This window comes from Lytechinus pictus, chromosome 7 (genome assembly GCF_037042905.1).
Source record: "Lytechinus pictus isolate F3 Inbred chromosome 7, Lp3.0, whole genome shotgun sequence".
Taxonomy (NCBI): Eukaryota; Metazoa; Echinodermata; class Echinoidea; order Temnopleuroida; family Toxopneustidae; genus Lytechinus; species Lytechinus pictus.
The window spans coordinates 23,022,318-23,035,670 of NC_087251.1; the positions used below are offsets into that span (position 1 = coordinate 23,022,318).

Genomic DNA, 13,353 nt, shown 5'->3' on the forward strand with positions numbered 1-13,353 from the left:
TGCATTTCAGCATTTTTTACACCATATTTCCGTGGCGCATGATGAAATAATTGTACAACCTAATATATGACCGCGTGAATATATAAATTAGTCCTGTAGGAGTCAATGTATTATTTGCCTCGTAGTCATATATTTGGTCGTATATATACATGATTACGTCTTTTTCTCAGTCGCAGTCTTTTTTTTCTACCCCCTTTCGCACACCCTCATACAATAACCCCCTTTCCCACACCCTCATACAATAACCTTTTCACTATTCCTCTATGTAGTTAACTGCACTGCTGGCAACCCTTGTCTGTACGGAGGTACTTGTGAGGAGAACGATACATGTACATGTACTACCGGCTTAACCGCAGATGTATGTCAAACAGGTACCAACTTTTTTTAATTCATTATACGAAATGACCTCTGTGACATTTACCAATTTGACCTCGTGAATCCAAAGTTTGTCATATTATTTGAACTCGGATATGCGTGCAAAATCAGAGTTTGGAGTTTACCCCTCAAAAGTTTCTCAGTTATCGCGAGAACGAAAACGGAACAGAAGGACGAACGACCCGAAAATATGTTTCCGGCAATCAGTTACAGTTGGCAGCGGCATAAAAGTCTTCTGTAGCCACGTACGATCCCCCTTAAGGACGTTCCAAAGTTATGTTTGTGCGCATTATGATCTGCGCATATTTTACACTCTGCGCGCTGACGTCACAATGGATGAACAGGTGATTAATTAGCTGTGGGTATGAGCTGATTTTTCTCATCATCTGCACTCTAACTGCAGATCCGATGCGTTATTTTATGAAGCTAAAAAATTTGAATTATTCCATGGACCATTTTAAAAATACCTCTACAATTTCAAAATACTTTACTCTGCAGTGCTGCCAAAAATCACGTATATGACCCCGAGTTTGAATAAATGGTAGAGTGATTTTGATTTTTTCTTCACATAGATACAAAGCATTTGGGGCATTTTTGGTGTTTTAAAAAGCACATTTGCTCAAATAAAAATGCTGATAGTTTGAAAACAAGCACATGAACCCCTATTTTTTAATGTTTGTACCTCTTAGATATACCTTCCTCTACAACTTTGCAAATTTTGGTGAAAATGACATGGATTTTGAATAAAGTGCAGCATTTATTGTACTTTTGTAGTTTGTTTTTGAAATTTCACATTTTTGAAATTGGGTTTTTGTTATCTTTTACGTCATTTTCAAGATCTGGCAGTGCTGTTAGACTTAAAATTGCAAACAAATAGCACTATGAATAGATTCTCCATTCTAACGATACAATTATTAACTCTCTTGCGAAATTTGATGACTTTTTCATGTATTCTGACTGAGTAATAGAGGTTTAAACTCATTGTAGTGATCTTGCGAGGTCTAAAAATGCCAAATTCTTTTGAATGCGCAATTCTTAAGAACATCAATTTGGGTGAACTTTGAAGCTTTATAGCAAAAAATGAAGCACATGGACCTATGTTAATTTTTGCCTATTTCGAATATTAAGGTTCTAAAGTATCTATGTGCAAAGTTTGGTGAAAATGACATGGATTTCACTTTAACTGTGGAACGTCCTTAAATCAAAGACCATTTCATCCTTTCATCCTACAATGATCGTAGAAAGTTAAAAAGTAATTAGTACCATCTTTAATTTCCAATAGATTTTTTCCTTGAAGCTAAGAAATAAATCCAGTTTTGATACGCTGCCCTAATTTCTGCTTACTTTTTAACTTTTTTTTTAATATCGCATTTGCCTCTGATAATCACATCCTTAAGCACCATGAATAAGCCTTATGAATTCATACTTGTGCCCCATTAAACTAATAATGAGTCTTTTTGATAGTATTAAAGGTTGTGTACAGTCCAAAAATAATCAATTTCCGTATGGTGTAATAGTTTAACAACAAGAATATAATGAACTTAAAGGTTGATTTGCACGAACTCTCTTTCTGTCTCCACTTTTATTTTTTCTCTCTCGTTCCCCCCCCCCAATCTCTGTTTTTAGTTCCCCCCCCCCAACATTACCAAAGTTTGTTGACCCTAAATGACCTTTGACCTTGGTCATGTGACCTGAAATTAGCACAGGATGTTCAAGGATACTTGATTGCTCTTATGTCCAAGTTTCATGAACTAGATCCATAAAATTTCAAAGTTGTGATGACAATTCCTTAAATACCCCCAATATGGCCAAAGTTCGTTGACCCTTAGTGACCTTTGACCTTTGTCATGTGACGTGAAACTCAGGCAGGATATTAAGTAATACTTGATTAATCTTATGTTCAAGTTTCATGAACTAGGTACATATACTTTCTAAGTTATGATGACATTTCAAAAACTCAACCTTGGTTAAGATTTCAATGTTGACGACGCCGCCGTCGCCACCGCCGCCGTCGGAAAAGCGGCGCCTATAGTCTCGCTCTGCTATGCAAGACAAAAACTTACTGATGAGAATGTGAAAGGTATTTCGCAAGAACGAAGAAGAAGAACGTACGACCCGAAAATATGCCTCCCGCAATAAGTCGGATTTTTAAAACATTACTTTATGCATGTTATTGAATATTTTGCATGTCAACAGGACCATGTTGAAAAACAAAGTATATTATCTGAACATGTTACCTTGTATAAAGATTTTTCATAAATGAATGAATAAATAAATTAGCTCCACTGGATGAAGGCATAAAAATCGTCGGTAGCCACGTACGACCCCCCTTAAATTATAGTCAAATCCATATTATGACAATCGTATAAGATTTAAACAGGCAGTAGTACCCCCTTCGAATTCTGATAAATTCTTCATTAAAGCTACGAAAAAAGTTTGATACAATAACAATAATTGGTTATGATCAATTTTCTTTACCCAAAATAGCCCAAGCTATTGTAAAATTATATAGACCGGAAAGGGGGGGGGGGGCTTTTTTGCCTCCCTCTAGTCTCGGTCGTTGATGGTCTAATCGCGCCGAAAATTGTCACGCACGTCACTTATGACGTGATATTCCACATAATGCATTGGACATTCAATTTTACCACAATTATTCAATTTTATGTAATTAATCATGCTAATTTATGCATGGAATTATACTTAAATATTGCTCCAAAAGTGCTTTAAAAAATTTAGACTCTAAAAGCTATTTTGAGAATTCTTATGAAAAGTATATTAAAAAATAGCGACATCAATTTTTCTATGATTTTATTCATCTTATGTATTCTTTGTTTTTCGACTTTATGTATTTTTCCATGGAAATTGTCAGCGACACTATTTCAGTCAATAATAACATGAAATCAACTGTTTTTAATTATCAATGAAAAGTTGATGAAGTTTGGCAACATACAGAATTCACAGTTCATTTGTAGATGAAATCATACTTTTGAGCAATTTCAGGTCTGACAAGCACTTACGAAAATGTTGCGTATCTTCGGAACCGCGTAACCCTGCGTTGTGAATTTGGTCTTATAAGTTGCGCGAGACTTGATGAAAAGTCATGAAACGTTGCGACACAATCTTTTCGCGTAACAGGTTTATCGCGAAAAACATCGAGGGGGTGCTTTTTTACCCCCCTCCGACTAGATAGGGTTAAGGCGTAATAACGTAATCACAATATAATGAAATTAAGTTAATTTATACATTATCTCATTCTGTTTCCCAGTTCTTTCTCTCTCTGTCAGTTTTCTATATTTTAGGTCTTTATTATTTCAATTAATCCCCAAAGGAGTGGGATATTTTGGATGATGATCGTTTGTTTCTAACGCGGTTAATAATAAATGCGAATATAATGTACAATATAGAGCGCAGATGTACATCATTACGTCATAAATAGCTACATGCAAGTTGCAATTCTATGATCAAACTGACCCTAGGAAGCGAGGCAATACTAACTGATAATGTAATTGACACGATTTGCACAATCACTTTTTAGGGCGAGGGGTTGGATAATAATTTTATTGAATGAATTTATTACATAGAATACCAGAAATAGTCCACTCATTATTGACCCAAACTCTTGGAATATTTCTGGAAGCCCATTATGGGCCATCTAATATAATATCAATGTAGAAAATTTATGCCTGAACATATCATCTTTTCATTCATTTGATGTCAAAATTCATGTGTTTCCTTCAGTTGTCATCTCCATAACATTCTCAATGAATTTTCACGAGTTTTTTCACGAGCATGTCTAGCGATGCTTTATCTATACATTCGGCATGTGGTCTTGAAGCTTGTGCGACATAAAAAGAAAACTCGTTTTATTTCCACACCTTGGCTGCTGTGAGATTTAGTATTAAGGAATAAAGACAGAAATGTCCACTGTTCGTTCAAAATTAGTCATTTTTATTGGTCTTCATTCACGTAAATACAAAATAAAAACAACTCCTAACGTCTTGAACCATTGACGACATCTCTGCTGATCGTGTTAGAATTATACATAATACAAGCTTGGACAGATTTTACTTCGACCTATCTCTATTTTGCCATGTTTGTTGTCCAATATTCATTTTCATCGTGTATCACTTTTGAAATAATTTGTATAGTTTGTCTAAATATGATGTATATAATGTAATCTTACAATTACGATTAAAGAACAGTTAAAATTTGCTGGCAATTTTAACCAGTGTTTTCTAATCGCAGTGGAATGGGAGTTTTAGCCCTAATACAGAATTGCATGTTATCAAGGTTATCACGATATCAAAATGCTAGATATACAAATTATTTCTGGACATATGTATATGGATAACTAAAAACATTGCAATTCAAAACGACCCGAATTCGACTCGCAAGATTTATATACTGTGATCACTCACTGAGACGTTTTAAATCATCCTTAACTTACAAATTAAAGTGTTAATAAATAAAGGATTTTAATTTCTTAATTTCTCTATCTTAGTTACGTGTAGTGGTGGTAATCCTTGTCAGAACGGAGTTACCTGTTCAAACGATGCGTGCCCATGCCCTTCGGGATTAACGGGAGAACTCTGTGACACAGGTATGAAATGTATACACTTCTACACTGCTTTGTACAAGAGGGACGTTATAAGTATTCAAAAGAGTAAATAACGCTGATTCACTGTCCAAGAGACTGACAGATCGAAGTACCTAAATTTCCCCAACGTCAATAAGAAGCTAACTCTCAACTAGTGATGATAATCGGCCACTGGTTATGTGTGAATGTACGAGTTTTATATGTTAGCCTCAGTCAGATCACATCCTTGGGGATGCAATCTATTGATGCATATAAGTCATTAGAGCACACACGAAAGGGGTGTCACCCCCAATTTCGTATCAAAGTTGGTGTAATGTTTGGTGTAAAATCAGTGTTGCATATTTGAATAAGATTTTCACATTTATTTATGTGCTTAAAAAGAATTATAGGCGCATTGGATTTCATAATATAAAGAAAGGCATCGATCATTCCGTCTCTCTCACTTTTTCTATCACTCTTAGTCGACTGCAATGATGGCAACCCTTGTCTGTACGAAGGTACTTGTGAGAACGATACATGTACATGTATTTCTGGATTAACTGGAGATGTGTGTCAAACAGGTACCAACTTTTATGTGTGATATCTTTTGAGGGGAATTTATGTGTATGTATTTTGGTATTGAAAATAATGCCCCTTTTACATGTTTCCAACTATAAGAAGGGTTTAGCGAGCCAGCATTTGGGGTAACAAAATCAACAATTTTTCAAAACTGGAACGATAAAAGAAGACATTGTGGTATAATGAAGAGATGTTATAAAGGTTATACGAGTATGGAAATGATTATTATTATAGTGACGAATGCGAATCCATTTGATTATATTAATGAACAATTTTCTGATTGCGACTGCAATTAATGTAACCAAGATAATGATTACATTTATGACGCATACTAGAACTGAACTTGAAATTATTTTGAAATTACAAAAGCATTTCCAAGAAACATGGACATAGTGGTTATCAAATCGCAGCAATTATGATAGTAGAATTGCAGGTCACTGGTTGAAAGTCAGAGGTCGCCTCAGATCAGTAAACAAAAACATTATGATAATAACGCAGCCCCAATGCCAGAATCTATACTTCATTCAGCAATATTAATTTTATTCACATTCAAGCATTCGTTTTCATTGTCATTTATTCACTACTCCTGTGAATGCAGTGATTCGGCATGTTCCCACTCCTATCTGATTCTCTTTCTACCCTCCCCCTTTAGTTACCTGTTCTGATGGTGATCCTTGTCAAAATGGAGCTACCTGTACGAACGATGCATGTCCATGCCCTGCAGGATTAACAGGAGATTTGTGTCAAACAGGTATAAACATAATATACTTCGCAATAGTTGTATTATTAATGACAAGGAAAATTGTGGATGGGTTGGACCCACAAATCGAATAACCTTGAAATTAGTTTTCTATTGAAGAGGCTTTCTTTGGTAAATGAAAACGAATTGATAAACATGATAAATGGATAGGGAAACTATATTGGATGACTCAAAATGGGAGTCCAGAAATAAAACACAAATCATAATTGAGTAATATCGGCTTTAACGAGTATTATGCATTTTGAAAATACCCTCGTGTCGCCACAACACTCCCATAGATGTGCATTATTTGTGTTGTATGATGTTACTCACACAAATATTCTAGTTATTTGACTGGTGGAAAGGTGTTCAATATTAGTTAAATTTTAAGCTGCATATTTTATTTCCAATGCACGGCGATTGTGACATTTGTATTTTCCATTGAACACCATCATTAAAAAACAAATTATATAACTAGTGAATGTACATAAAGGCCTACATGAAAACATGGTTGTGCTCTTTCTTTTCCTAGTTTCCTGTTCTGCCGGCAACCCTTGTATGAACGGAGGTTCATGTGAGAACGATGCGTGTTCATGTTCTCCGGGATTGACTGGAAATTTGTGCCAAACAGGTAATATTTTAAATTTTATTGATAATTCATCACCCAAAGAGGGCTTTTCCACAAAGCTGTTCTTTTAGCTATGCGAGACTCAAGGAACGACTAGTCCATATAAATAATAATAATAATATACAAAATTTATAGAGCGCTTTATACAAAAGTTTCAAAGCGCTAAGAAAGAAGGGGGAAAAAACAAGATATCTCAGAAAAAGAACAACAAAGGAACTGAAAGTAAAACAAAATTACGAAAAATTAATTATACGTACAAATAAAGAGATAATCGGTGAATACACAACTTAAATATAACGGGTCGATAATCATGTATGTAAATCTAAATAATCCTAATAACTAAGCTTACAATCCGACTTAAAAAATCTGAACACAATATGATAATGCCAATTAACTAAGGGGGATAATTTCATACAGAACAAAAGAAGCGAAAAATAGGCAAGTGAAACTTATTAAAAGAGGTGGGTTTTAAGGAGGGACTTAAACAGTTCTAACGATGATGCCTCACGTACATTAATGGGGAGATTGTTCCAGAGCTTCGGGGCAATAACTGAGAAGGATCTGTCACCGTAGTTGGTTTTAGTTCTTGGTCCGGGCAGCAGTTGAAGATGTGCAGTGGTGTGGGAGCGGAGACGTCTGGATGCGGATGAAACTGATGATGATCGGAGGGAGACGAGGTTCTGTAGATAAGAGGGAGCTTGATTATGGATACACTTGTAGACTAGAAGGAGAATTTTGTAGACAATGCGTTGCTGAACTGGTAACCAATGTAGAGAATTCAGGATTGGGGTGATGTGTTCATGTTTTTTTGTCCCGGTAACCAATCTGGCTGCTGTATTCTGGATCCGTTGGAGGGGAGCAATATGGGATTGGGGAAGACCGGCTAGGAGGCTATTACAGTAATCCAGATGGGAAGAAACAAATGCATGGATGAGCTTTTCAGTAGATGTAGTGTTGAGGTACTTGCGGATTCGGCCAATTCTAGCTATACCCCAAGAAGCAGTCCTGCACTTGTTGCGGATGTGTTGTGCAAGAGAAAGGTGATTGTCTAAGATCACACCGAGATCACAGACAAAATCCGAATTCTGAACGCGCGTTCCAGACAGATCAAGGGGAGAGAGATCATCACGCTGCTGCCTGAACCGGGATGATATATGCAGCATTTCAGTCTTTGCTTCGTTGAGCTTCAAGTTGTTGGTTACGGACCAAGACTTGATATCACGTAAACTTTCCTTTCATTTCTTTTTCCTTTTTTAAAAGTGCGCCTGGATTTCCTTTAACCTATTAATTATATTCTGACAAGTAACAGACTCGCATTGACATTCATGCTTACAACAATACGTTCAGTCTTCAGGGACCGTGTTTTAACTTTAGCTGATTTTAATTAAAATTACTTACTCTGATTTAGCACAAAAACAGGTTACAGTCATTCGAAAAGCCATGCTTTATCTGGCTTTATGCGAAAGCCCATTGGTATTTCACAAGGCTCTGATTATAAACTTGTGCGAACCATCAATGTATAATATTCAACTTAAATTCATATGTTTGTACATATTAAAAAAAGGTCAATATTGGAAACAAGTTAAACAGATAGGATAGGATAGCAAAGGCAACCATTTTACAAATTCTTTACTCATGAGTCAAATTTGTACGGTTTATTCTAAATGCCTACTTGTGAATCCTAAGGGATGGGGGTTCCAATCCCTACGGAAATATTAGGCAAGAACATGAAAACACTACGGGCTAAAAATTCAAGAAATCTGCTTATATTGTATATTTCTTATATCTACCATTTTGTTTCCCTTTGCTTTCATAATGAAGAAAATATCATTATCATTATGAGACAGTTATAAATGATAATGATTTGAGTATCATAAGAGTCCATAAATTGAACATGATTGTATTAATAGAGATTGTGCCCCCAATTGACTCACCATAGTTAAACCAGAAACTTTAAACCAGGGTTTTATTTAAATCCGACTTCTGAATACGAACCTCTACATGTGTACAAATGATGCCTTGCATTGCACATAGTAATAATATATTAAGTAACTGTTCAAAATCTTGAGCAACACTGTTTAAACCCGTCACTGTAACAGCTATAAAGGTGTTAAACAACCGATGTTATCAAAACTATTGCGAATTTCCTATTTATCTTTTGAAAGATTATTTCACAATACTCATCAATGTCTCTAACAATATTTTTTTCATTATACTCGTTATACTATATACTTGAGTATCATTCAATTATTAAAAAGGGTAGTTGCAAATATTTTTTTTTTTAAAGAAAAAACTGTTTTGATCGGGCACCCGATTAAAACAAAATTGCCATCTCAAGTATCTTTGGCTCAATCCAGTAAAACACATCTTTATTCTATATCAAGCGTATCATAATTGCTTCATGAACGCACATTCAACATTACAATAAAGAACTGGAACAGTGATATGTTCCTATTGGGGGTTACCAAAACGTGAAAAAGATGTTGAAATGGGAATCGCTACGACGATTAAAGCAGGCTGGTTAAGCGATAATATGTGTAGCAATTTATTTTACAAGCCTCTAAGCACAGAGACAAGGTTTTTTTTATTAATTTTTTTTTGGGGGGGCACTAGATACCCAATTGTTCAGTTCCATTACACATCCCGTATTTTTTTTCTTCATATTAGCTTTTGTCCATCTTTACGTTTAATACTGGCTTTATAGTTTTCACCCAAAAGGAAATCATGAGAGTTAAGATTAATGTTTCTTCCCTATTGCTCTCTCTAGTTGATTGTAGTGTCGCCAACCCTTGCCAGAATGGAGCTAACTGTACCAACGATGCATGTACATGCCCTGCGGGATTAACTGGAGATATATGTCAAACAGGTAAAGACACAATATGGGATAGGATTTGTTCGGATTCACACCAGACAAATTGCAGAAATACGTCATTAGTACACCAGGGTCGCGTAACACAAAGGTTAGCGATTAATCGTACCCTTGATTTTCACGATGGATTGTACATTGTAGTCAATGGAATCAATCGCAGAAAAATGTTCTACGATCATTGCCAGATAAACCCAGCCCCAGATAAACCAAAGCGAAATAGAGAGTTTGATGGAACGAATCTATCAAACCCAGGTAAAACAAAAACCATACTGACTTAAACCTAACGAGCAGCTCTTGATGAGTGGGGAAAAAAATAAAGCTTTTTTTTAAGTGGCTAGACAGTGACTGCTACATACATGTGTACCGATTATTTTACAGTTCCCCAATAGAAATATGGATCATTATTATATTGCAAGCATACATATCGCACACAATTTTCATGAAACTTAATAGATATTTCAAGTAAACTGTAAGTCAAGATGTATAAAACCTTTTGGTGAAATCCAATATAATATTGATTTGAAATTAAACAACCATACAAAACCATACATGTATATAGGCCCACGCGCATGAACAGCCCTACAGGGGCATTATTATTATTGTTTTTAAGTAGTGAAGAGAGGAAAAAGGGGATGGAGAGGAAGGAAAGAGGGGAAATGCTTTCGGTTATAGAGGTTTGGCTCCCTTTTTATACATTTTTATAATGATGTCACCTTTAGTTCGTCTTGACACCCTGTCAAAATAATGTGGCTTCATCCCGGTTCACGCCTGTAAATAATCGAGATTTGGACATTAAAATGTGGCATGGAAGTAATGCCGAGAATGAACTACCAATGTGGACACTAATGTTCAGAAACCCAGGATATATCTTCAAAAATAGATTTTTGTGCGTTATTTTTAATTTCGTAGAGGATATGTTTAGCCGTTATCTGCACTTTTATGCACAAGCCAATTGTTAAGAGTTTTCTAATACCGCTCTCTTCTTTTCTATTACACATTATGACATACGTATATCTTATCAATTATTTGTATATATATAATCAATCAATTTCCTTTTTAAACCGTAGTTGACTGCAATCTGGAGAGCGACCCTTGCCAGAACGAAGGTACCTGTGCGGACGGTGCATGTACATGTGCCTCGGGGTACACTGGAGTTTTGTGCAGTAATGCCAGTAAGATCCTCTATGAGTTTGTCTGGTTTTGTTTTGTTTGAAGCATTTGAATCATAAATTGGAAGATAAGTGCTATTCATTAATGACCCTGAGAGTTGGTGTGTTGGTGACTTCTTTGCGAATTCAGTCTCTATAATATTAGTTTGGTTAGCATATATCTGTAGATCTCAGAGATATACTATTATGTTGGAGGAACATGGGGAGGAGTGGAGGGAGGTAGTGACACTTATTTTTTTTTTTTTGGGGGGGGGGTCGGAGCAGGTACTGCGACACCACAAAATGCTGGGACGATTAATATGTCGCGTACGCCTCTATATGTTAGAAAGGGAGGAACCATTGTGGCAGCTGAAAATACCAAGTCTGATAGATCTCTTCATACTTCTGGAGTCTGAGACTCATTTAAATGGCTTAGAGACCTTTGGTCTAATTACTGAAGCCTGGGAGCTTGTAATTGAGAGAAACATGAAAATGCATGTTAGCGAATTCAAATGCCATACCACCAAGGGCAATCACTTTAGCAGTGCCTGGTAGATGTCTAAACAATACGTGTTAAAAAAACTATTAGATACATCTGTGTCCTACAATATGTGAAAATACAAAGATCTCAATATTGCAAAAGCTCACCACAGAAATTCATGAAATTTAATACAATGAATTATTTTGTGAAAGTAGTTTATCAAAATTTAAAATTTTCTTTAATATATCATCCGATACTTATTTTTACATGTGCAAGTTCCATTTCATTTAGAATTATTTACTCCTCTTTGCAGTTGATTGTGCTGGTGATAACGATCCGTGCCAGAACGGAGGTACCTGCGAGAACAATGCATGCACATGCAGTTCTCCATATATTGGATCCGTGTGTGATACAGGTATGGGGATATATTGTTCGTTTGTTTGCTTCTATTTCTGCGTTCAAAATAGTGTAATACAAAATAATCCATTATATTAACAGTCATAATGCACAGTGAATACTAAATAATTATGTGAGCATATCACTTGTAAATCATAACAAAATAATATGTAATTAATGAACGCAGTTATGCTTGAAAATGATGGCGGCCTTATAAAAATATTGCACATTCTTAATAGAATTGGGGGAAATAAATGGCCAAGGTAGATAACATACCAAGCTCAAATTCATTTATCAAAACCAATGTAAAATATAAATCAATTATAAAATATAAAATATCATGAGATGGTTAGGACCAAAATGAAAACGTTAATACAACTATATATTAGTCCACGTCTGAACGAGGCTATTAAAATCTTAAAACTTATAAGAGTATGCAAACTGATAGATAACTAACTGATAGACTGTGTTCTTTGTTAATTGCAGTCGACTGTAGCGGTGCAAACCCTTGTGTAAATGGAGGCACATGTCAAGACGGTGCTTGTTCGTGCACTGACAATTTTGATGGAGTTCTCTGTGGTTCAGGTATGAAGAATATACTTAAAGTGATTAAAAACATTTACCTTGAAATCAAGGTATTCTTAGCTGTAAATAATTCACAATGTGAAGATTGATGACTTGAACAGGTTGATGATCTTGATTAGAACTGATGATTCTTTTTTTCAAAATAACTGCAGTTTAAGTGATTCCTCAGAAGTTAATGTTGTATTCCAGGTGGAGATAAACCATGCTCTGACATGAAGACTGCCTTGAAACTCTTAGTTCTGATCTGATATTGTCCTTGAAGAGACTGCCAGCTTATATAAATAAATTTGCACTATTCTGGAAGCTTCTAGTATTGTCTTTAAAAGGAACATTCCGCTTCTTTCATGTTCTAGAAGACTCTTGAATGACCTCAGTGAAATTAACAATGTAAACAGCATAGCTAAACCTATTGTTCTTCTTCACTGCGAGCAGTCCCTATTGTCTGCCAAAAATGATTGTGCATTACAAAAATACCAGACATTGCTCTGCCTCATTTAATATGCGTAAATAGCAAAGCTTAGCTGAGACATTCTGGAATATTCCCTAATCATAGGCAATAAATATCGTTAGAGAGGAAATAATTAAATGAATGAATATACATGTAATTATATATAACATTTTTTTTTCATTTCTATATTCTACTTTATTTCATTTATCATCAGTATTATAAATGTTATTTTATCTATTTTTATTTATTTATTATTATTTTTTTTTTTTGGGGGGGGGGCAGATAGATTTTATGGACTATGGGGGAATGGGCTAGTTCTGCTTGATGCCGTTACATTTTACGAAAATTATTTGCAAGATAATGCAGTTGCTGTCGTACAGTTTCTTTAGCCTCTTTTCTCATGAAATTCATTAAGATCGAACGATTTTTCTGCACAAATAAAGGCTGTGGAAATAAGAATGTGAAAGAATAAGCCTTTTATTTTTTGTATAGATTTTGGAAGTTACTAAATTACGGCACCGTGATTAAT

At 35.3% G+C, this 13,353-nt stretch overlaps 1 protein-coding gene across 7 annotated transcripts in view; it reads left to right on the forward strand.

Moving 5' to 3' along the window:
* LOC129265378 (neurogenic locus notch homolog protein 1-like) overlaps positions 1 to 13,353 on the forward strand; it is a 68,250-nt gene that overhangs the window by 43,310 nt on the left and 11,587 nt on the right. For all 7 annotated transcript variants that reach the window (XM_064102241.1, XM_064102243.1, XM_064102246.1 and 4 more), the window contains 9 exons: positions 270 to 371; positions 4,877 to 4,975; positions 5,434 to 5,532; positions 6,183 to 6,281; positions 6,802 to 6,900; positions 9,665 to 9,763; positions 10,834 to 10,938; positions 11,709 to 11,810; positions 12,278 to 12,376. In XM_064102241.1, coding sequence (XP_063958311.1) covers positions 270 to 371; positions 4,877 to 4,975; positions 5,434 to 5,532; positions 6,183 to 6,281; positions 6,802 to 6,900; positions 9,665 to 9,763; positions 10,834 to 10,938; positions 11,709 to 11,810; positions 12,278 to 12,376 — 903 coding nt within the window. The remainder of the gene's footprint in view (positions 1 to 269; positions 372 to 4,876; positions 4,976 to 5,433; positions 5,533 to 6,182; positions 6,282 to 6,801; positions 6,901 to 9,664; positions 9,764 to 10,833; positions 10,939 to 11,708; positions 11,811 to 12,277; positions 12,377 to 13,353) is intronic.